Source organism: Balearica regulorum, chromosome 28 (assembly GCF_011004875.1).
Source record: "Balearica regulorum gibbericeps isolate bBalReg1 chromosome 28, bBalReg1.pri, whole genome shotgun sequence".
NCBI lineage: Eukaryota > Metazoa > Chordata > Aves > Gruiformes > Gruidae > Balearica > Balearica regulorum.
Window position 1 is genome coordinate 3,125,383 of NC_046211.1, and position 19,106 is coordinate 3,144,488.

The window sequence follows — 19,106 nt, forward strand, 5'->3', positions numbered from 1 at the left end:
TTAAAGCGGGGGCCGGGCGAGGTGCCCGCCCGGCCGAGCGGCCCCGCGAAGCGCATGGAGCGGTGCTGGGTGGCCCTGGCCCTGCTGGGGCTGTGCTGGGCGGCGGCGGCCGAGCGCCACACCGTCTTCTGGAACAGCTCCAACCCCCGGTGAGTGCCCCCCCCCCGCTGCAGGCCGTGGCCCCCAGGTGTGGGCCCCCCCCCCCCCCCCCCCCCCCCCCGGCCCTAGAGGACCGGGTCCCGCAGGCTTTTGTGACCGAGGCCTGTCCCCAGTGGGTGGCTGTGCCTTTCTGGGGTGAGGGGACCCCGCAGAGGCCCCTGGCCGGCTGCCAGTCCCGTCTGTCCCCCCCCGGGTGAGGTGTGGGGAGCAGCAGGCGCTGGAGCCGGGCCGGCTGCCCCACGGGCGAGAGCTGCCGCCGCCTCCTGGCTCCGGGAGCTTTGGGACGGGCAGGGTGCGTGTCCCGGCGGGCCCCCCTCCCCGCTCCCTGGCTGCGGGGGAACGTGGGGAAAAGGGGGGTGCGCTCGCCAGCTGGGTGTGGGGGGCCTGGTCTTGGGGGGTTCCTCCCCGAGCCAGCCTGGGCGCGGTGGGATGCTGCACGGGGTAAGGGTGCACGAAGGCTGCCCTGTGTCAGGCTCCGAGGAGCTGCTGTAGGCAGCAGGCTGCTCTCCCTTGGCCTCACTAATCAGCGTGAGGGATTTGGGGGTGCAGGGGAAAGGGGGCACCCCTGCGCCTCTCCCTGCTGGTGCTGACCCCCCCCACTCCTGCTGCAAGGTTCCTGTGGAACAACTACACGGTGGAGGTGCGCCTCAACGACTACCTGGACATTATCTGCCCGCACTACGAAGACGAGAGCGTGGACCCCCATGCCATGGAGTGCTACACCCTCTACTTGGTGGAGTCCGAGGAGTACCAGGCCTGCAAGCCCCACTCCAAGAAGCAGATCCGCTGGGAGTGCAACAAGCCCAACGCCCTGCACGGCCCAGAGAAGTTCTCGGAGAAGTTCCAGCGCTTTACCCCCTTCACGCTAGGCAAGGAGTTCAAGGAGGGGCACAGCTACTACTACATCTGTGAGTGTCTGGGGGGCTGCTGCGGGGCTGGGGACCCTGCTAGGCTTCCTCCCCCGCCCCCTAACCCGCATCCTCCCTTGCAGCCAAGCCCATTCACCACCGCGGGGAAGCGTGCCTGAAGCTGAAGGTGACGGTGGCTGGGAAAAGCAGTGAGTATCGCTCAGGCCCTCAATGCTACCCAGCCCCCCCCCTTCCTGCTCACAGCCTTGGTCCCCGGCTCGGCCTTTCCTGAGCTGAGTCACAGCCAGGCCGTGGCCCCCCGCCAGCGCTGGGGTGTGGGCGCATGCGTCTCGGCCAGGAAGGTGCCGGCGGCTACGAGGGAATGGCCCCCGGTGAAACATGGCTGCTGGGGCTCGGGGAGCTGCTCTTCACCCGCCTGACCCTGCGTTTGCTTTGCAGCTCAGGCGCTGCCTGTCCCTGCCTCTACCCAGAAGGGGAGGATCCAGGCAGGTAGGTTGGTGGCTGCAGGTGGGCAGATGGGTCTGGGCGGCCGTGGGGCTGGCAGAAATCGGGCTGAGGCCAGTGTTCTCCTGGTGGTGGGGGGGGGGGTGGAAATTGGGCAGCAGGGAGGGCGGCAGCTCTGCATGGGCTGATGCGGTGCCGGCTTGGGGCATGGCACCTCCCTCAGGGACGCTCACAGCTCCTCTCTCCCTGCAGATGATGCAGCTGCTCACGTGCTGAGGAGCGTGGGGCAGAACTCCGCGATGCGGGGCAGCAGCCCCTTCACCTTCATCAGCCTCCTCCTGCCCCTCTTGGTGCCGCAGGGGCTGTGAGCCGCCGCGCCGTGCCCTGACAGACCAAGGCTGCGGCTGCTGGGGACAGAGCTGGGATGTTCGGACCCCCATGGTCCTCGCGTGCGCCCTGGGCGACCTGCCCTGCGCACATCTGGGCAAGGAAAGGATTTGTCAGTATTACAGGGCTGGAGGGCCCGAAGCTGAGCTGAGCAGCCAAAGCCCTCGGGCCGCCCCGGCTCCCCTGGCCCTTGTGGGCAGGATGCTCTTGGCAGCTGGAGACTGAGCATGAGCCTGGGGCTGGAGGGGCCGCGTGCCCCCGGACTGGAGGGGCGTGGGGGCTGGCACCCCTGCCCCAGGAGCTGAGCTTGCCCGTGAACAGCCCTTGGGTCTCTGCTGGGGGCTCAGGCTGTGTTGTGTCCCGCAGGTGGGGACGCAGTGCTGGCCCTGAGGCTGGCCAGGTGCTGCCTGCAGAGCGGGGCAGTAGGAGACACCCCCCATCCTTAATCCTCCCCCCCCCATCCTTAATCCTCCCCCCATGCACACAGGGACAGTGAGAGCTGACCCCCCCCCCCCCCCCGCACCTTCCCCTCCCCTCTGCCGGGTGTCAGAGGGGCACCCCCCACCCCCAGCGGCACCCTGCGTGGGTGCTTTGCCTGCCCCAATTTGTACAGCTTTCTAACATGGGAGTTTTTATACGATTGTCTTGAATAAATAACTAAGACCATGCTGAGCACCAGTGGCTGAGGGGGGGGTGATGGCAAGGGGTGCCATGGGGCTGGGCTCTCCTGGCTGTGCCTGGCCTTGGAAGGAGGAATGGCCCATGTGGGGCATTTGTGCTGGTTAATTAATTAATTGGCTCGTGTTTGCACAGGGCTTTGAAGTGGAAAAGTGCCACAGCGGGGCTGGCTGGGCTATCGCTTGTTCTTATCTGGTGACACAAAGGCCTCCCAGGGGCTGGGGGGTGGATTCCACCCCCGTTCCCCCCTCTACTGGGATGCGCTCCCGGGCCTGGGGCAGCGGCTGCCGGGAGGGGATGGACCGGGGGGGGCTGGCCGGGCCCCAGGACCCCCCTGAGGTGGTGGGTGCGTGGGGTCCCCCCCGGGGGTGCGGGGCCCTGGGGGGGGGGGGGGCTCTGTGTCCCCCGTGCCCCCCGCCGTGGGGGCGGCCCCTGCCCATCGCGGGGGTGTCGGGGCTGCTCGGCCCGAGGCGGTGGGACACCCCAGGGGCTGCCTGCCCCTCCCCGCCCGGTGTCGCGGCCGGTCCCTCCCCGGTAGTGCGTCCCGCCCCGCCCCGGGCAGCCCCGCCCCCGCTGCCGCCGGTGCCGCGGCCCGGCATGGCTCCGCTGCTCGGCCCCGTCTGCCTGGCCTGCACCCTCGCCATGTTCGGCACCGGCCTGTGAGCGCCCGGGCGGCGGCGGAGGGGGGAGGTTTGGGGGTGCAACGGGGAGGGCAGCGGGGCGGTTCGGGGGGTGCAGTGTGGCAGGCACTGGGGGGGGGGGCAAAGGTGAAGGCAAAGGACGGTGGGGAACGAGGGGGTCTGGGGGTGTAGGGGCTGGAGGAGGGGTGGTCACAAGGGCGGTGGGGGGGCTGGGAGTATTTCAGGGTGCGTGTTTTGGGGGGTTCATGCTGACTGCAAAGATTGTAGCCCCCCCCCCCCCCCCCCAGCATGGCACGCTCCCCCACCCCCCCATGGTGCCAGGCACCCAGGGGGCCGCTCCCCTCCGCTCTCCCCAGGTCCGACCTGCGCCAGATGTTGGCAACCAAGAACGTGGAGAACATCCAGTTCCTGCCCTTCCTCACCACCAATGCCAAGTACAGCGGGGTCGAGCCCAGGGGGTGGGGGGGGTCCCCATGCAACTGGGGAGGTGTAACATGGCGGTGGGGGAGGGCAGAAGCCCCCAGACCGCAGCATCGAGCGCCTGTGCTGTTTGCCCCGCAGCAACCTGAGCTGGCTGGGCTACGGCTGCTTGAAGCCGGACTGGACGCTGATCACCGTCAACACCATCGGGGCGGCCCTGCAGACCCTCTACATCCTGGCGTATCTCTACTACAGCCCTGCAAAGGTGGGGTCGGCCTGGCTGGGTTGATGGGGTGAACGGGGGGACGACCCTCGTCCTGACTGTCCCCTCCTCTCCGCCCCAGTGCCCTGCGCTGCTGCAGACCCTGCTGCTCCTGGCCGTGCTGGGCGCTGGCTATGGCTATTTCACCCTCCTGACTGCCGATGCGCAGATGCGTTTGGCGTCCCTGGGGCTTTTCTGCAGCGTCTTCACCATCAGCATGTACCTCTCACCGCTGGCTGACCTGGTGTGTGGGGCTGGGTGGGGGGGCCATGGTGGTACTGGGGCTGCCCAGCCTGGGACGAGCCTGACGTTTGCTTCTGCAGGCCAAGATTGTCCGGAGCAAGTCGACACGCTGCCTGTCCTTCCCTCTGACTGTCACCACCTTCCTGGCCTCCACCAGCTGGACGCTCTACGGCCTGCAGCTCAATGACCTCTACATCATGGTGGGTTGGGGCAGCAGTTGGCCGAGGGATGCTCTCCTATCCCATCCCATGCCAGCTCATCCCATTCCATGCCACCCCGTTCCAAGCCATCCCATGCCATTCTGCACCATCCCATCCCGTGCCATCCCATCCTGTTCCGTTCCATGCTGTCCCGTGCCATCCCTTCCCATGTCGTGTGCCCCCCCCCCCCCCCGTGTTCAGCTGAGCGCTTGGCACCAGACCGGCCCCCGTCCGGCGTTGTCTGTGTCACACAGCAGAGCTCGTGACTAGGCTCAGCGAGATGAGTATTGATTCTAATTAATTAGATGGTATAAGGCCAATAAATCTCCCCCGGCAACGCGGGGCTGGTGGAGCGGCAGTGGGGGAGGGCAGCGAGCCGGGTAGATCTGCTCCCCACTCCGTGTCCTCCCGTAGGTCCCGAACGTGCCGGGGATCGTTACCAGCATCGTGCGGTTCTGGCTCTTCAGGCGGTACCCGCCGGGCCAGGACAAGGCCTACAGACTCCTGCACACCTGAGGTGGCCCCGGTGGCTCCCTGAGGAAGGACCGCACGTCCTCGCACATCGATGAAGGATCCCCCAGTTCCCTCCCCCTTGCCAGTTTGCTCCAGCCCGGACCGGCCCCGGCCACCGAGCCCCGGGTGCCACCATGGCACCGCTGTCCCCCCTCGGCCTACGGCCACCCGCTCCCGGCAGGACCGGGGCGCCAGGAGGGCATCTCCTGCCTCCGCTGCCGTGGTTCGCCCTCACCGGCGTCCCTCCGGCCCCTGGACCTTCGGTGACGGGTGGGTCGGTCTCAGCGATGCCTTTGGGCTGGCAGGAGCCCTCTGCCCCAGTCCAGCCCCCTGGCTGTCCCCGGGGACCCCTGGACAGTCTTCCATGCCCACAGCTCTGCCCCAGCGCTGGGCTGGGGCTGCCAGGCAGCCCTGCGTCTCTTTTGTATGAATTTAAGTGCCTTTTAATAAATCAGAGACTCTTCCCAGCTCCTGATTGTTGTCCCGATCTCTCCTGGTGTGCTGGGTGCAGACCGGTGTCCCTGCAGATGGTGGGGGCTCATCCTGGCACCCCGTGGGCTTCGGCAAACCTTCCTCTGGCAGCACCCGCCTTCCGGCAGCGAGGAAGCGTCAGCCCCAGGAAGGGAGCAGGTACGGGGCCGGGATGGGGCGGGGAGGGGACCCGAGGACAGCAGCGCTGCCGGGGAAGGCTGCTCTGACCGCGCTGAGCAGCAGCACGGCGACACCGGTCACAACAGGGAAAGAAAAGTCTGTTCTGCAGCTTCGATGTGGGGCTTGCTACCGGCCGCGATGCCAGCAAACTTACCCTCGATTAAAATCCTCACTAAAACCACAACGACTGAGTGTGCACAAATCAGGTGGCCGTTGGCATCGACCCAAACTCAATTAACAAATTAACAATGAACCGGAATGAAGCTATCGGGGAAGTGCATCAGCGGAGGGACAGGAGCGTGTTTGGGTGACCAAATTACACAACAGAAACCGGAGCCTTGTGAAATGCGATGTGTTCCCTCTCGTGGGGGTGGGAGACCCCCCCCCCCCGCCAGGACAAGGAGCCCCATCGTTCCCTGCAGCTCCATCGGCACGGGCACGTCCTCCATCCCGGATGACGCAAGCCGGATTAAGGAAGCGGTGACGACTTTGGCAGAGCCCGTGCTACGGCTCAGACGCTCGTTTACACCTTGCGACGTGGCCTGGGAAAAATCAATAGAGAGGCGAGCGGCAGGAACAGGGCTGAGACGAGAGCGGTGGCTGGAGGGGAAGACGAGCTCCCGCCGTGCTGCAGCACACAACCCCAGCCGGCATGGCTGCCGGGCTCACCCGGCGTGCTCCGTCTTGCTGCTGCGGAGCCGGGGCTCCCCTCGCCCGCACTGGCTGCACTTGCAGGTGTCTCTGCCCCGGGGCCACGCTCGCTCCCCCCCAGCTGCAGCAGCGGAGAGGAGCCCCCTGCTCCCCACCCCAGCACCGGGGTGCAGCTCCCAGCCCGGGTGAAGGACCAACCGCCTTGGGAAAGGGCAGCTTTCCCCGCTGACACACCAGGCAGAAACTTGGCTGCCGACTGGTCGCTCTGGCAGGAGCGGCCACGACACAGCCCCACGCGCGAGGCCGGAGGCGAGCGGAGCATCTCCTGGGGACGCGAACGCCTGCAGCGGGCATGTGTCCGTACAGAGAGAAGCTGCCATCGTGCTGCTACCTGCTGAGCTGCTGGAGGGCTGTGAGTAGCCCCTGGATGGCCACGAGTAGCCTGCAGAGGGCCACAAGTAGCCCAGGGAGGGCCGTGAGTAGCCCAGGGAGGGCTGCTGTCCTTGCCCTGCACCAAGGCTGCGGTCCCTGCCCCAGAAAGGCACCGCTTCGCCAAATCTGGGGTGGTGCCACCCCGCAAACAGCCGCACACAGGCAAGACCGCAGGAGCTGCCCACCCTGCTCTGAGCTGCCATTGTTGCTCAGGAAACAGCTAATTAGTCGCTCCTGCTAATTAGCCCAAGTCCTCCCTCATGATACCAACTGCTCCTTTTTGCAGAAGGATGCGCAGCCGATAATTAAAAACAAGAAAGTCCTTTGGCTGGTATGCGAAGAAGCTGGGGAGGCTGCCAGGAAGGCAGGCCCCGGCATGCGTCACCACCAGCCGCGCAGCTCTTCCAGCTGGGCCGGCAGCGCCGGGTCCCAGGCAGCCCCGGACAGAGGGGCACCCCCGGACAGAGGCCAGCCAGAGCCCCCCCCCCCCCGCCCGCAGCAGGGACGCCTCTGCCGCAGGGTGCCCACCCCCCTTCCCCAGAAGCCCGGCGCGGTGCTCCGGCACGTCTGCCTGCCGCTGCCCGCGAAGGTTGCGGCAGATGAGCGGCAGCTGCAGCCGCTGCACTCGCAGGAGCGGGGAGCAGCCCCCCAGCGCGGGCTGAGCCGCCCCGGCAGGCCGGGGGAGACCACAGGCTCTGGGCACTCTGCATTTTAAAGGCTGTGCCGCCTGCTCCACCCAGCCAGCCTCTCTTCTCCTTCTCCTGGAAACCAGCCAGCGATGCCGGGATGAGTCTTCTCCAGCTCCCACCTGACGGTGCGAACCACATCTGAAGGGCAGCCGCGGGGCTGCGGGGCGAGGCCTGATCCTGTCCTCGCCACCTTGCATCCCTGCCTCGAGAGCCAAGCTCCAAGAAGCTCAGAGAGGGAGAGGTCGGGCTGGGACCGGCCGGGCTCCCTGAAGCCTCTGCAGGGTGGTGGGAGCGCTGAGCGGGACCCCGGGCCTGCGTGCAGCCCCCCCCTCCTCCCTGAACGCCAGCCTCACACGAGGGAGAGACGAGCGATTTCCCACCGGCGCGGCTCTGAGCAGCGTCCCAGGGTTCTCGGCTGCCTGTAACCCCCAACCAAGACAGCACTGCCCAGGGGTGAGCCCCAGCTGGAGGCCCCCCGCTCCCCCCAGCGCCCCGGCCCCCCCCCCGTGAGCACCGTACACCGCAGGCAGCCGCCGTCCTCAGCTTTATTGGGGTCAGAACCGCAGCCCTCGTCGGCGCAGGTCCGCCCGCGCCGCGCTGATGTGCTCCTGCAGCTCGGCAGCCGCCTCCTCGCAATCGTTGAAGGTGGCCAGGCGGTAGCCCACGGTGGCCAGGGAGTAGCAGCCGAAGGCCACCAGCAGGTAGACGGGCAGGGGCAGCAGGGCCTGCCGGTACGGGGCCGGTAGCCGCAGCCCCGGCGGCGCCAGCGCCAGCGCGGCCCAGGCCGAGCCCAGCAAGGCGAGTCCACACAGCCACTGCCCCAGCTTGGTCATGGCGACCTGCGGAGAGAGGGGCCGTGACAGACGGACCGACCCGCGCCCCGCGCCGGCTCCCCCCGCCCCAACCGGGCCGGGCCCGGTCCCCTCCGAGCACCGGCCGAGCCCCCTCCGGGGCCTTCCCGAGCCCCTCCGGGCCTTCGCCAACCGGCCCCGGCCCCCTCCGAGCGGGCCGAAGCCCCGGCCCTGGCCCCGCCCCCGGCTGCCGGTACCGGCCCCCGCCCCCACCTGGATCGGTCCCGGGCCCCGCGCCCGCGCTCCCCCCGTCGCGGCGATGACGTCACGGCAGCGCGGGGGCCGCTGGGAGCTGTAGTGCGGAGCCGCGTCGCACAGCGCATGCGCGGAAAGGGGCTGCGGGGCGCCCCCTGCGGGCCGGGCGGACCCCACCCCCGGACGGGCTCCGGTGCCGCAGGAAGCGCCGGGCCGGGGCGGCCGCAGGAAGCACCTGGTTTCCTCCGCGTCCGGCCGCGGCGGGGGCTCGGCGTGGGAGCAGGCCTGTCCTGCCTTCCCACGGCTCGCGGGGCCCGGGCCCTTGTCAAGGCAGCCAACCCCCCCCCTCCCCCGGGGCAGCCCCCGGTGCCCCGCGGCTCTCCCCTGCACGTCCCCGGCAGGGCACGGACGGGTCTACCTTCCCCTGCCAAGCGCCGGCAGCCTTGGCCGTGCCAGCGGAGGGGCTTGGCCCTAGCCGGGGACAGAGCTTCACCCTGCGCGGCTCCCACTCCCCCACCGGAGCCCCGAGGCACCGGGACCCCCGCAGCCCCCCCCCACCCTCCAGCCGGCCAAGCCCCTCAGGCACCGGAGCCTGCTGCGACCCGCCCAGCTCTGCTGGGATTTTCCTCTCTTGCAGGTCCAGGCAGACGAGAGAGATGCCGTCAGCACATTTTCCCTGCGAAGCAGCACGGGAGGGGTGTGTGTGTGGGGGTGTCGGTGGCTGCCTTCCCGCCCTGGCCACGCTCTGCCAGGCTGCACCGAGCCCTCCCAGGCACTGGTCAGGTGGAGAACCCACCCCAGGCTCCGCCGCAGCCTGGGCAAGTGAGCAGGACCGCTCTCAGACGCGCTGGCAGACGGCACAGCGAGGAAACCAGGCTGAGAGCCAGCGGGAGAACCAAACCCAAGGCAGATGGGGACCAGAAGCTACAAAGAAATGGCTTTATTGGGCAACCGAGAGCCCCAGTCCGGCCCGGCGGGGAAGGGGCTGCGCCGGGACATCAATTCCTCTTCCTGCCTTTGCCGACAGCCTTGGCGGGAGCAGCGACGGGCGCTGCGGACTGATAGAGGGTGGAGGAAATCTTGTTGATGTAGTAGAGGCCGACCATGGAGAAGATGAGGCTGCGAGGAAAGAAGAGGCTGCTCAGCTGCTGGCAGGCAGGACCGCACCAGGGCTGAACCGATACCTTCCCCTTCGCTCCTGCTGTGCTGCGGTGCCCAACACTGGCCACCCTGGGGGTCTCTGGGCAGCCTTGGCTGTGCCCAGTACCCCGTTCCCCTCCCAGCGGCAAACATGAGCCGTCAGGGTGCCCAGCAGCAGCCACAGCAGCTGCTCCCCACCCTTCGGGGCAGGCTCTGGACTTACCAGGTGGTCACACAGACTCGGTGAATGAGGCCAGAGGCAAAGAGAGCCAGCAAGAGGCAGGTGAGGACTGCAGGAGGAAAAAAAAAAAAATAAAGGAGAGATATAAGATGCAGCCATGCTGCCTCAACACGTCAGCCTCAGAGCAGCAGGGGCCAGGGCTGCAGCGATGCAGCAGGACAAACCTACCCACAGCCTGGGAAAAGCCCAGGAAGAACCACCAGGGCTGGGACCCTTCGGTCCCGCAGACAGAGCACACACAGGGCAGGGTCACACCGCGGGCCCTTTGCAGGCCCAGCCCCGCCACGGGCCGGTACACCCGACGCCTTCAGACGACAGCGCGCTCCCCCCCTTTCCCGCCCCGCCACAGCACTTACTCTCAGGGAATATCTTGGCCTGGAAGCCCTTGCCGAAGATGAGGTTCTCCAGGTTGTTGAAGGCCTGACCGGAGGGTTAAGGGACAGAACGGGGCGCCGTACCCCCGGACCCGTTCCCCGTGGCCCCAAAGGATACGGTGAGGGAGCAGACGAAGAGCGCGGAGCCCAGCAGCCCGCCCTGGATGGTCAGCCACTCGGTGGAGGCCAGCTGCCGGCTGTACATCTGCATCCCGGCGAAGAGCAGCAGCGAGAGCAGCGAGGAGAGCGCCAGGGAGGTGCCCGTGCCTACGGCTGGGGCCGCGGAGCCGCCTCAGCAGGGACCGGCGCTACCGCCGCCACAGCGACAGGGACCGTGGGGCCGAGGCCGCTCCCCCGGGCCCAGGCCTTCCCGCAGGCCCCGGCAGCCCCCCCGTGCCCCCGGCCGCCCCCCCTCCGGGCCTACCTCGGCCGCTCCCCGCCCCCCCCCCCCGTCCCGTCCCCCGTTACCCATCGTGCCCCGCGGCGTCGCCCCCGGCCCCGTCCCAGGCCGGTCCCGGTGCCGCCGCTCTGCGCAGGCGCACTGCGGCCGCGCCGGGAGGGACACGGCATCAGGCGCGGAGGGGAGGCAGTGCGCATGCGCGGGTGGCCCCGCCCCGCGGGCGCAGCGCTCCGGTGGGCTCGGGGGCCCCCTGGCGGCCGGGCGCGGCGCTGCAGGCCCCGGGGCCGCCCGCCGCCCCCCCCCCCCCCCCCCTCCCCGCCACCGAGGGGCGCGCGAGCCCCGGGGCAGGGGCGCGGGAGCCCCAGCAGCCTCGGTACCGGTACCGGCCCCGGCCCCTCTCCCGGCGCCCCGCTCAGCCCGCACCGGGTCCACCCCAGGCGCCGCTCCCCGAGCCGCGCTGCCGTCCGCACGGGCTCGGCGGGGGATGCCCGGGGGCGCGGCGGGAGCATCCCGGTGCCGCCGCCCCCCCGCCGCCGTCGGGGCGGGTCCCGCCGAGCATGCGCGCCGCCGCCCCCCGCCCTCCCCCCGGCTCCGTCGCTCCCTGCAACAGACCGGGGCGTCCGCGGCCGCCGCTTCTGCCGCCGCCGCGGGGACCGGCGCCGGGAGCGGGCGCGGAGCCATGGCCGAAGGCGAGGACCTGCAGACCTTCACTTCCATCATGGACGCGCTCGTCCGCATCAGCGTGAGCGGCGGCGGCGGCGGCGGGGGGGGAGGGAAGCACCGCGGGGCGGCCGGGCCGGGCTCCCCCGGGACCGGCGTCGCCATGGCAACGCGGCGGGGCCCGATGGCGGGGGCGGGCGGGATGGCGGGGGTGCCCTTGAGGGCCGGGCAGGCCGCGGCGAGGCCTCGGACCCGCGCCTCGACCCACCGGGTCTGGGGCCGCCGGGCGGCGATCCCCGGGAAGGCCGGCACCGGGCCCCATCCACACCACCCCCGCACCGGGCCGCCGCCGGGAGCACCGGGAATACCGAGAGCTGCCTGCACACCCGTGGGTGGGGGGCCCGGTCCCCATCCTGGCCCCGATCCTGGCGCCCATCCTGGTCCTGGCCCTGATACTGGTCCTGGCTCTGGTCCCCTCGTGCAGGCCCCAGTGCCCATCACAGCCCCGGTGCTGGTCCTGAGCCTGGCCATGGCCCTGGTGCTGGTCCTGAGCCTGGTCCTGAGCCTGGTCCTGAGCCTGGCCGTGCCTCTGGTGCTGGTCCTGAGCCTGGTCCTGATCCTGGTCCTGATCCTGGCCGTGCCTCTGGTGCTGGTCCTGAGCCTGGTCCTGATCCTGGCCATGGCCCTGGTGCTGGTCCTGAGCCTGGTCCTGAGCCTGGCCATGGCTCTGGTGCTGGTCCTGAGCCTGGTCCTGAGCCTAGCCATGGCCCTGGTGCTGGTCCCAATGCTGGTCCTGAGCCTGGTCCTGATCCTGGCCATGGCTCTGGTGCTGGTCCCAATGCTGGTCCTGATCCTGGCTGTGGTTCTGGTGCTGGTCCTGATCCTGGCTGTGGCCCTGGTGCTGGTCCCCGTGCTGGTCCTGATCCTGGCCGTGGCCCTGGTGCTGGTCGCAGGCCTGATCACAGACTTGGTGTTGGTCCTGGCTCTGGTCCCAGTGCGTGTCCTGGCCCCCGTCCCCATCCTGGTCACAGCCCCGTCCCCATCCTGGTGCTGGTCCCAGTGCTGGTCCTCGTCCTGGCCCCACTGCTGGTCCCAGCCCTGATCCCAGCCCCGGTCCCCATTGCAGCCCCGGTCCCGTCTGCAGCGGGTGACGCTCCCCCCTCTCTCCCCAGACCAGCATGAAGAACATGGAGCGGGAGCTGGTCTGCCCGGTGTGCAAGGAGATGTACAAGCAGCCGCTGGCCCTGCCCTGCGCGCACAACGTCTGCCACGTCTGCGCCAGCGAGGTGCTGCTGCAGCACGGCTACCTCTGCTGTGACCCCACCTCCGAGCCCTCCTCGCCCGCCGCCACCCCCGCCACCCGCAGCCCCCGCCTGGGACGCCGCACCGTCCCCAAGCCCGACCGCCTCGACCGCCTCCTGAAGTCAGGTGGGACAGCTGGAGGGGACGGGGACCGACCTGGCGGGCTCCCCCGCGGGAGGGCCGAGCAGCTCTGGGGCGCCGAGCCCCGCCTGACGCCATCCCCGCCTCCCTCCCGTAGGCTTCGGCACCTACCCGGGGCGCAAGCGTGGCACCGTGCACCCCCAGACCGTCAGCTTCCCCTGCCCGGCCTGCCAGCGGGACGTCGACCTGGGCGAGCGGGGCTTGGGCAGCCTCTTCCGCAACCTGACGCTGGAGCGGGTGGTGGAGCGCTACCGCCAGACCATCAACATCAGCGCCGCCATCATGTGCCAGTTCTGCAAGCCCCCGCAGCTGGAGGCCACCAAGGGCTGCACCGAGTGCAAGTCCAGCTTCTGCAACGAGTGCTTCAAGCTCTACCACCCCTGGGGCACCCAGAAAGCCCAGCACGAGCCCACACCTCCCACCCTCACGTTCCGCCCCAAGGTACAGTCTCCCTATCGGGGTCTTCCTTCACCACGCAGGATTTTGTGGGTGCTGGGGGGGACGCCCCGGAGAAGGGGGTGGGCGCGGAACCCCGCTGAGCTCCCCTGTGCCCACGCAGGGGCTGATGTGCCCAGAGCACAAGGAGGAGGTGACTCACTACTGCAAGACCTGCCAGCGGCTGGTGTGCCAGCTCTGCCGCGTGCGACGCACTCACACCAGCCACAAGATCACCCCGGTGCTCAGCGCCTACCAGGCCCTCAGGGTAAGGGCCACCGGCGCCGCGCTCGGGGCAGGGACGGAGCTCGGCGGGGAGGAATCGGGGGCACCGGCAGAGCCCCGGCACAGATGGGGCGTGCAGGTCGGGGGCGTGGGGGTTGCCGGCGCCTCGCCTCACCTCCTTCCCTGCAGGAGAAGCTGACAAAGAGCCTCGCCTACATCCTGAGCAGCCAGGACACGGTGCAGACCCAGATTGCCGAGCTGGAGGAGACGGTGAAGCACACGGAGGTGAGGGCGGAAGGTGCCTGCCTGTCCCCGAGCTGTCCCTGGGCCGGGGGGGGGGGGTGGCACTGCCAGGCGGGTCCCCTCTCTGTCCCAGGGCGTGCGGCACGCTGACCCTGCTGTGCTCGGCAGGTGAACGGCTCGCAGGCCAAGGAGGAGGTGTCGCAGCTGATCCAGGGGCTGTGCGCCATGCTGGAGGAGAAGCGGGCGACCCTGCTGCAGACGATCGAGGAGTGCCAGCAGGAGCGGCTGGCCAGCCTGCACTGCCAGATCCAGGAGCACCAGGCCATGCTGGAGAACTCGGGCATGGTGGGCTACGCCCAGGAGGTGCTGAAGGAGACCGACCACCCCTGCTTCGTCCAGGCCGCCAAGCAGCTGCACAACAGGTACCGGGCCGCAGGGACCCTCGCAGGCATGGGGCTGCCGGCGGGGGTCAGGGCCCGAGGCGGCGGCCGCGTGTCACCCTGATGTCCCTGCTCTCCCGTGCCGCAGGATCCTCAGGGCCACTGACTCGCTGCAGAGCTTCCGTCCTGCGGCCACGGCCTCCTTCAGCCACTTCCAGCTGGACGTCAGCAGGGAGCTGAAGCTGCTCACCGACCTGGCCTTCATCCGAGGTAAAGGCAGCAGGACCCGGGCACCGGCTGTGCCCCGTGCGGAGGCGCAGCCCCTGCGGGCAGAGCGGCTCCCTGCCCGCCTCGGAGCCAGAGCTCAGCCACGGCCATGGAGGGCTGCGCTCGGGCGGGCGTTCGCGGATCTGCCGGTTCCCCCTCCCCGTCAGGGACGGCCCCCGCCCCAGCAGCCCCCAAAGTGATCCCTGCCCCTGCCCTGCCCTGCGCCAGGGCGGCTGGGCCAAGGGGCAGGACAGGCAGGGCCACGGTGCCAGGTAAGGGCAGCAGGAGCACTGGAGGGTGAGTATGGAGCGGAGGCTGCCCCGCTGCCAGGGCAGGTGCTTCCCCGCAGGGCAGGAGCCGCGTGGCCCTGCCGGACCCGCTGGCAACACTTTTCAGACCTGCTTCTACCTCTCTTTGTTTATAGGCTGCGGCCGCTGCTGAGTCGTCACCGAAGTAACTGAGGCAAGTCACATCCCTGCCCCAGAGCCGGCCCCGCTCTCTCTGTCCCATCCCTCCATCCCCACTCCCGCCCCATCCCCGCTTCGCCGCCATCCTCCATCCCCATCCTGCCCGCAGGCGGTGGCTCTGCCCCCCCTCCATCTGCTGCCGCTCCTCCTGCCCTCCCACCCCCTCCTCGCCCCATTTCCATCCCCCTCCTCGCCCCATTTCCGTCCCCTTCCTCGCCCCACTTCCACCCGCCATCCCCTCATCTCTCTACGCCCCCTTCCCACCCTGCTCCCGCCGCGCTGCTGGCATCTTCACACCACCCCGCCATCCCCATCTCCTCCCCTCCTCCTCTCCTGCTGCCTCCATCCTCTCTCTTTCTCTCTCTCTCTCCTCCCTCCCCGACTTGCACTCAGCCTGTCTGGTCCCTGGAGCCCCACAGCAGCGAGCTCCTCTGTCTCCCCGACTCTCGCTCTCCTCTGGTGCCTACACACGGTCTCTGCAGTCAGATCCCCCTAGAGTCCTGCTGGTTGTGCGTCCGTGCGTCCGTCCGGAATGCCCCCTCCCTGCGTCTGGCCGCCTCCCCGCCTGCCGGGGGGGGGGATGCTGCCTGATGCCCGCCGCTGCCTCTCCCCGCAGCGCCCGAGGCCCCCGTCATCGACACGCAGCGCACCTACGCCTACGACCAGATCTTCCTGTGCTGGCGGCTGCCGCAGCACTCGCCGCCCGCCTGGCACTACACCGTGGAGTACCGCAAGACGGACACCAAGGCCAAGGGGCTGAAGCTGTGGCAGCGGCGGGAGGAGGTGCGCGGCACCAGCGCCCTCGTGGAGTATCTGGACACCGACAGCGTCTACGTGCTCCGGGTGAAGGGCTGCAACAAGGCGGGCTTCGGGGAGTACAGCGAGGACATCTACCTGCACACGCCGCCCGCCCCAGGTGAGGGGTGCCGGGGGCTCGGAGCACCCATCCAGAGCGCCCCGCCGGCCGCTCGCGCCGCCCTTCTCACCCACCCTCCTCTTTGCAGTCCTCAACTTCTTCCTGGACAACCGCTGGGGCTTCAACCGGGACCGGCTGGCCATCAGCAAGGACCAGCGAGCCGTGCGCAGCGTCCCCGGCATTCCCATGCTCTTTGCCGCCGAGCGCCTGATGACCAGCTGCCACCTCTCCATCGACCTGGTCATCGGCGACGTGGCCATCACGCAGGGCAAGAGCTACTGGGCCTGCTGCGTGGACCCCAGCTCCTACCTGGTGAAGGTGGGCGTGGGGCTGGAGAGCAAGCTGCAGGAGTGGTTCCAGGTGCCGCAGGACGTGGTGAGCCCCAGGTGAGCGGGGCTGGGGGCTCGGTGGGTGCAGGGGGGAGTCCTCTGCCTGTTCCTGCCTCCCTGCTGGGCACCGGCTCTGAGGCGCGGAGGGGAGCCCCCAGCCTGTCCCTCTCCCCGCAGGTATGACCCCGACAGCGGCCACGACAGCGGGGCGGAGGACACGACGGTGGAGGCGCCCCCGCCCTACGCCTTCCTCACCATCGGCATGGGCAAGATCTTGCTCTCGCACGGGTCGGCGCTCACCTCTCGTGACCCCAACGGCTGCACCGTGCCCTTGCCCCCGCGCATCGGCATCTGCCTGGACTACGAGCAGGGCAAGGTGAGCTTCTACGACGCAGTCTCCTTCCGCGAGCTCTGGGAGTGCGGTGTGGACTGCTCGGGGCCCGTCTGCCCTGCCTTCTGCTTCATCGGAGGGGGTGCCCTGCATCTCCAGGAGCTGGTGGCCAACAAACAGGAGCGTAAAGTGACCATTGGGGGCTTCGCCAAGCTGGACTGAGCCGTGCCGTGCTCCCCGCACGCGTTGCCGTCTGTGCCCCCCGATTTGCCCAGCGGCCCCCAGGGCCGGGGGAACACACGAGCGAGCAGGGAGCAGAGCACAGCGAGGGCAGCCCCGGCCCTACTGCCGGCTGGGAGCAGGCCAGGCATTTGTTTTGTGGGATATGGGGGGGGACGGGGACAGCTCTGCCGTCCCCTCCTCTCCCCCTCCGCCTGCCCCTTTCCGCAGCTTGGCTGGAGGCCGCGGGCAGAGGGTGCGCCAGGTCCTGGCAGAGGGTCAGCCCTAGAGACGGACCAGGGAGGGGAGCGCGAGCGGGACGCGGGGCTGCGTGGGGAGGGGGGTGGCAGGTGATGGTGGGGGCGACGGTGTGGGGGGGGGAGAGGCTGGGTGCTGGCTGGGGTGGGGGAGGCAGCCGGGCTTGGGGAGAGAGGGCGGGGGGGAGGCTGGGCTGGAACGAGGCGTGAAGACTTTTTTTTTAAAAATGGCTCATTTTCAATGCGGCTCGTCCGGCTGTCGTGCCGCAGCTGGGCACAGCCACCGCAGCCGGGCACAGCCACCACCGGGTCCCTCCTGTGGGCTGCCAGGCTGTGGCCCCCGCTCTCCCCTGGAGCTGCAGAGCGTGCTGGCTGCTCTGCCCTGTCCCCCGGGGAGCCGTGCGCTCAGCCAGCCCTGCCTGTGCCCCTGCCTGCACAGGGCACCGTCCCACTTGCTGCCTGCGCGTGCTCCGGCAGGACACAGTTGGCGCCCGTGACAGCACTTGGTGCCAAAACGCACACAGCCGGGGCGGGCTGGGGTCGCGGGGTTGGGATCCGACCCGGCCGGGAGCCGTGCGGGGCCGCTATCCACTGCAGGGGCCTGTGCCGGCGTTGCCGTGCCGGGATCCATCCGAGCTGCTGTAGTTTCTCCGGGGTTCTGTTACAATTGCTGTATTTTCATGGTTTCCTACAATAAACTGCAATGCCAGACTCCCCCGGAGCCACCCCGCGGCAGAGGGCAGCTGCCCCGCAGGGAGCGCCGGCACCGGGGGCTGTGGGGTGCTGGGTGCTCCCCGGGGTGCAGCGCCCGTTGGCAGGGCCGTGGGGCTGGGCTGTCCTTCGTGCTGTGGCCAGCAGGGGCCAATCCTGCCCAGGGAAGGGCCAAGGACAGAGCTGACGTGTCCGGTCCCTGCCCGCGCTCTGCCCGACCACGTGGCTGCTGCTGCCCCATCCACGGGTGTGGGGGCTCTTGGACCGGCTGCCAGTGGGGACCACGTCCCTAGAGGAAAAACCCCTGGGGGGGGAGCAGGGGGGACCCCAAGGGGATTTGGTCCAGCCTGGAGGACTGCTGGGTGCTGGGGTATCCTCATGGGGTGGGGAACGGGGGGCTGGACCCCCCACCCACCCAGGTATCCGCATCCCGCAGGGCCCCAGGGAGTGGCGTGGCAGGTGGAGGAGCCACGTGTGGGGCTGAGCCCCACCCCGGGCTGGCGCCTGTCCCTGGGGAACACTGGCCCCCCCCCTCTGTTGGGAGCAGGGGGGGCTGCGGTGGCTGGGCCGGGCTCCCTGCGAACAGGCGTTTCTTTGTAGGGCCCAGCCCAGGCGCCTGTGGATTCCTGTGGGCCCTGCCGGGGGCTGGGGGGGACACGCACCACCCTCCCCGGCCCTGCTGCTGCTGTGCGGAGCCGTTGCGCCCCACGCAGCACCCTCTGCACCCCGGTGGGGCTCCGCCCCGGGTACATGGCCCTGCACCATCACCCCATCCCTGGCTGGCAGCAGGGCTCGAGGGGAGGGACGACGTGACCCCCCCACCGCCGCAGCCACCCCTCAACGCTGTTTTTAGCTTTGCCCCTTCTGGCACCATGTCCCGTCCCCCCCACATCATCCTGCTGTTCACGTGCATGCAAAGACCCCCCCCCAAAGCCCCCTCTGCACCCCCCAGCCCCTCGCCCGCACCCCGCCATGGCCTGGGTGCCTCCTGACACATGCCGGGGTCTCCAGGCACCCGGCGCAGCCGCGTCCCCGCCTGGACCCCCTGTGCCACAGCCGAGGCGCCCACCGGCCACGCGCTGCCGTGCCGGTCCCGGGGCTGCTTCCCGGCGAAGCGGCTGGCCCCGCGCCTGAGCTCACAAGGGATTTCTTCGGGGAAGGTTTGGTTCCTTGTTTTTCTGGCCTTTCAGTGGTTGCCAAAACCCTCCCAGCCCCCAGCGCGGGCCCAGCCCGGGACTGCAGGGGGGCTGCCCCCCTGCTCAGGGCATGGCCGTCCGGAAGGCTTGCGCCCCGGCTCAGCCCGGCACATGGCCCCGCGCCGGGCAGGCCAGGTCCTGCTTCGGTCCCCAGCCCCACTGGGGCCACCGCGCTGCCCTCGGCACAGCCCAGCCACGCTCCCCTTCCTCCTGGCACCCCCCCCCAAAGCTGTCCTGGGGCTCACTCGGGGTTTGGAGGATCCCAAACCTGGACCAGGCAGGGGCGGGGAGCGGGACCAGCCTGGCTCAGACGCCACCGTGCACGCCAGCGCTGCGTGTACAGCCTTCACGGCGCTCGCCACGCAACTTTATGGCCCCGTTGTCACCCTCACGTGCCGCTTGTGCGGTCGCAGGATAACCGGTTGCATCACACGAGACGTGTTTGCTCACCAGACAGAAACCGAGAGTGCAGGACAGGCAGGAGGGATGTCAGCGAGAGGGACGGCGTCCCGGCAGGACACCGTCACACCCAGGGGATGCAGGAGACGGGGACACCGCCCGCACTTGGGCGACTGTAGGCACAACAG

The 19,106-nt window shown here is 69.6% G+C and overlaps 5 protein-coding genes across 8 annotated transcripts in view; 3 read left to right on the forward strand and 2 right to left on the reverse strand.

Annotated features, from left to right (window-relative positions):
• The first annotated feature begins 12 nt into the window (after nt 1–12).
• EFNA1 (ephrin A1) lies at nt 13–2,525 on the forward strand. The gene is made up of 5 exons (XM_075737231.1): nt 13–149; nt 772–1,067; nt 1,151–1,216; nt 1,467–1,517; nt 1,725–2,525. The coding sequence occupies exons 1-5, from the start codon at nt 55–57 to the stop codon at nt 1,838–1,840; spliced, it is 624 nt and encodes a 207-aa protein (XP_075593346.1). The 5' UTR covers nt 13–54; the 3' UTR covers nt 1,841–2,525.
• A 533-nt stretch (nt 2,526–3,058) lies between these two features.
• SLC50A1 (solute carrier family 50 member 1) lies at nt 3,059–5,283 on the forward strand. 2 transcript variants are annotated; one of them, XM_075737211.1, is made up of 6 exons: nt 3,064–3,196; nt 3,535–3,612; nt 3,740–3,863; nt 3,943–4,104; nt 4,184–4,303; nt 4,718–5,283. In XM_075737211.1, the coding sequence occupies exons 1-6, from the start codon at nt 3,135–3,137 to the stop codon at nt 4,817–4,819; spliced, it is 648 nt and encodes a 215-aa protein (XP_075593326.1). In that variant the 5' UTR covers nt 3,064–3,134; the 3' UTR covers nt 4,820–5,283. The 2 variants fall into 2 exon arrangements, with proteins under 2 accessions (XP_075593327.1, XP_075593326.1); XM_075737212.1 differs by lacking the exon at nt 3,943–4,104 and having other exon boundaries at nt 3,059–3,196; nt 4,718–4,894.
• Nucleotides 5,284–7,770: 2,487 nt separating this feature from the next.
• DPM3 (dolichyl-phosphate mannosyltransferase subunit 3, regulatory) lies at nt 7,771–8,427 on the reverse strand. The gene is made up of 2 exons (XM_075737213.1): nt 8,304–8,427; nt 7,771–8,078 (listed from the first exon to the last, which is right to left on the reverse strand). The coding sequence occupies exon 2, from the start codon at nt 8,070–8,072 to the stop codon at nt 7,794–7,796; it is 279 nt and encodes a 92-aa protein (XP_075593328.1). The 5' UTR covers nt 8,073–8,078; nt 8,304–8,427; the 3' UTR covers nt 7,771–7,793.
• A 783-nt stretch (nt 8,428–9,210) lies between these two features.
• Nucleotides 9,211–10,668, reverse strand: KRTCAP2 (keratinocyte associated protein 2). 2 transcript variants are annotated; one of them, XM_075737156.1, is made up of 5 exons: nt 10,509–10,668; nt 10,159–10,313; nt 10,023–10,086; nt 9,649–9,715; nt 9,211–9,404 (listed from the first exon to the last, which is right to left on the reverse strand). In XM_075737156.1, the coding sequence occupies exons 1-5, from the start codon at nt 10,510–10,512 to the stop codon at nt 9,284–9,286; spliced, it is 411 nt and encodes a 136-aa protein (XP_075593271.1). In that variant the 5' UTR covers nt 10,513–10,668; the 3' UTR covers nt 9,211–9,283. The 2 variants fall into 2 exon arrangements, with proteins under 2 accessions (XP_075593271.1, XP_075593272.1); XM_075737157.1 differs by having other exon boundaries at nt 10,159–10,348; nt 10,509–10,658.
• Nucleotides 10,669–10,782: 114 nt separating this feature from the next.
• The window catches only part of TRIM46 (tripartite motif containing 46), a 29,569-nt gene continuing 21,245 nt past the window's right edge, over nt 10,783–19,106 (forward strand). Inside the window, exons 1-10 of one of the 2 annotated variants that reach the window (XR_012832662.1) lie at nt 10,783–11,182; nt 12,273–12,528; nt 12,641–12,984; nt 13,103–13,246; nt 13,393–13,488; nt 13,615–13,868; nt 13,975–14,096; nt 15,177–15,476; nt 15,565–15,862; nt 15,983–16,611. Coding sequence is in view for 1 of the 2 variants with exons in the window: in XM_075737155.1 (XP_075593270.1) it covers nt 10,925–11,182; nt 12,273–12,528; nt 12,641–12,984; nt 13,103–13,246; nt 13,393–13,488; nt 13,615–13,868; nt 13,975–14,096; nt 15,177–15,476; nt 15,565–15,862; nt 15,983–16,358 (2,448 nt within the window). In the remaining variant the exon portion in view is untranslated. Of the gene's footprint in view, nt 11,183–12,272; nt 12,529–12,640; nt 12,985–13,102; nt 13,247–13,392; nt 13,489–13,614; nt 13,869–13,974; nt 14,097–15,176; nt 15,477–15,564; nt 15,863–15,982; nt 16,678–19,106 lie in introns of those variants that run through there. The other variant, XM_075737155.1, reaches the window with a different exon arrangement.

Excerpts from the sequence above, each read along its gene's own strand:
- EFNA1 (XM_075737231.1), top strand. The coding sequence starts at position 55 with ATGGAGCGGTGCTGGGTGGCCCTGGCCCTGCTGGGGCTGTGCTGGGCG. Across the intron at positions 1,068-1,150 it reads GCACAGCTACTACTACATCT|CCAAGCCCATTCACCACCGC; the intron begins GTGAGTGTCTGG and ends CCTCCCTTGCAG. Across the intron at positions 1,518-1,724 it reads GAAGGGGAGGATCCAGGCAG|ATGATGCAGCTGCTCACGTG; the intron begins GTAGGTTGGTGG and ends CTCTCCCTGCAG.
- KRTCAP2 (XM_075737156.1), bottom strand. Across the intron at positions 9,716-10,022 it reads GGCCAAGATATTCCCTGAGA|TCCTCACCTGCCTCTTGCTG; the intron begins GTAAGTGCTGTG and ends TTCCTCCTGCAG. Across the intron at positions 9,405-9,648 it reads CGAGTCTGTGTGACCACCTG|CCTCATCTTCTCCATGGTCG; the intron begins GTAAGTCCAGAG and ends CTTTCCTCGCAG.
- DPM3 (XM_075737213.1), bottom strand. The coding sequence starts at position 8,072 with ATGACCAAGCTGGGGCAGTGGCTGTGTGGACTCGCCTTGCTGGGCTCG.
- SLC50A1 (XM_075737211.1), top strand. The coding sequence starts at position 3,135 with ATGGCTCCGCTGCTCGGCCCCGTCTGCCTGGCCTGCACCCTCGCCATG. Across the intron at positions 3,197-3,534 it reads GCCATGTTCGGCACCGGCCT|GTCCGACCTGCGCCAGATGT; the intron begins GTGAGCGCCCGG and ends CGCTCTCCCCAG. Across the intron at positions 4,304-4,717 it reads TCAATGACCTCTACATCATG|GTCCCGAACGTGCCGGGGAT; the intron begins GTGGGTTGGGGC and ends GTCCTCCCGTAG.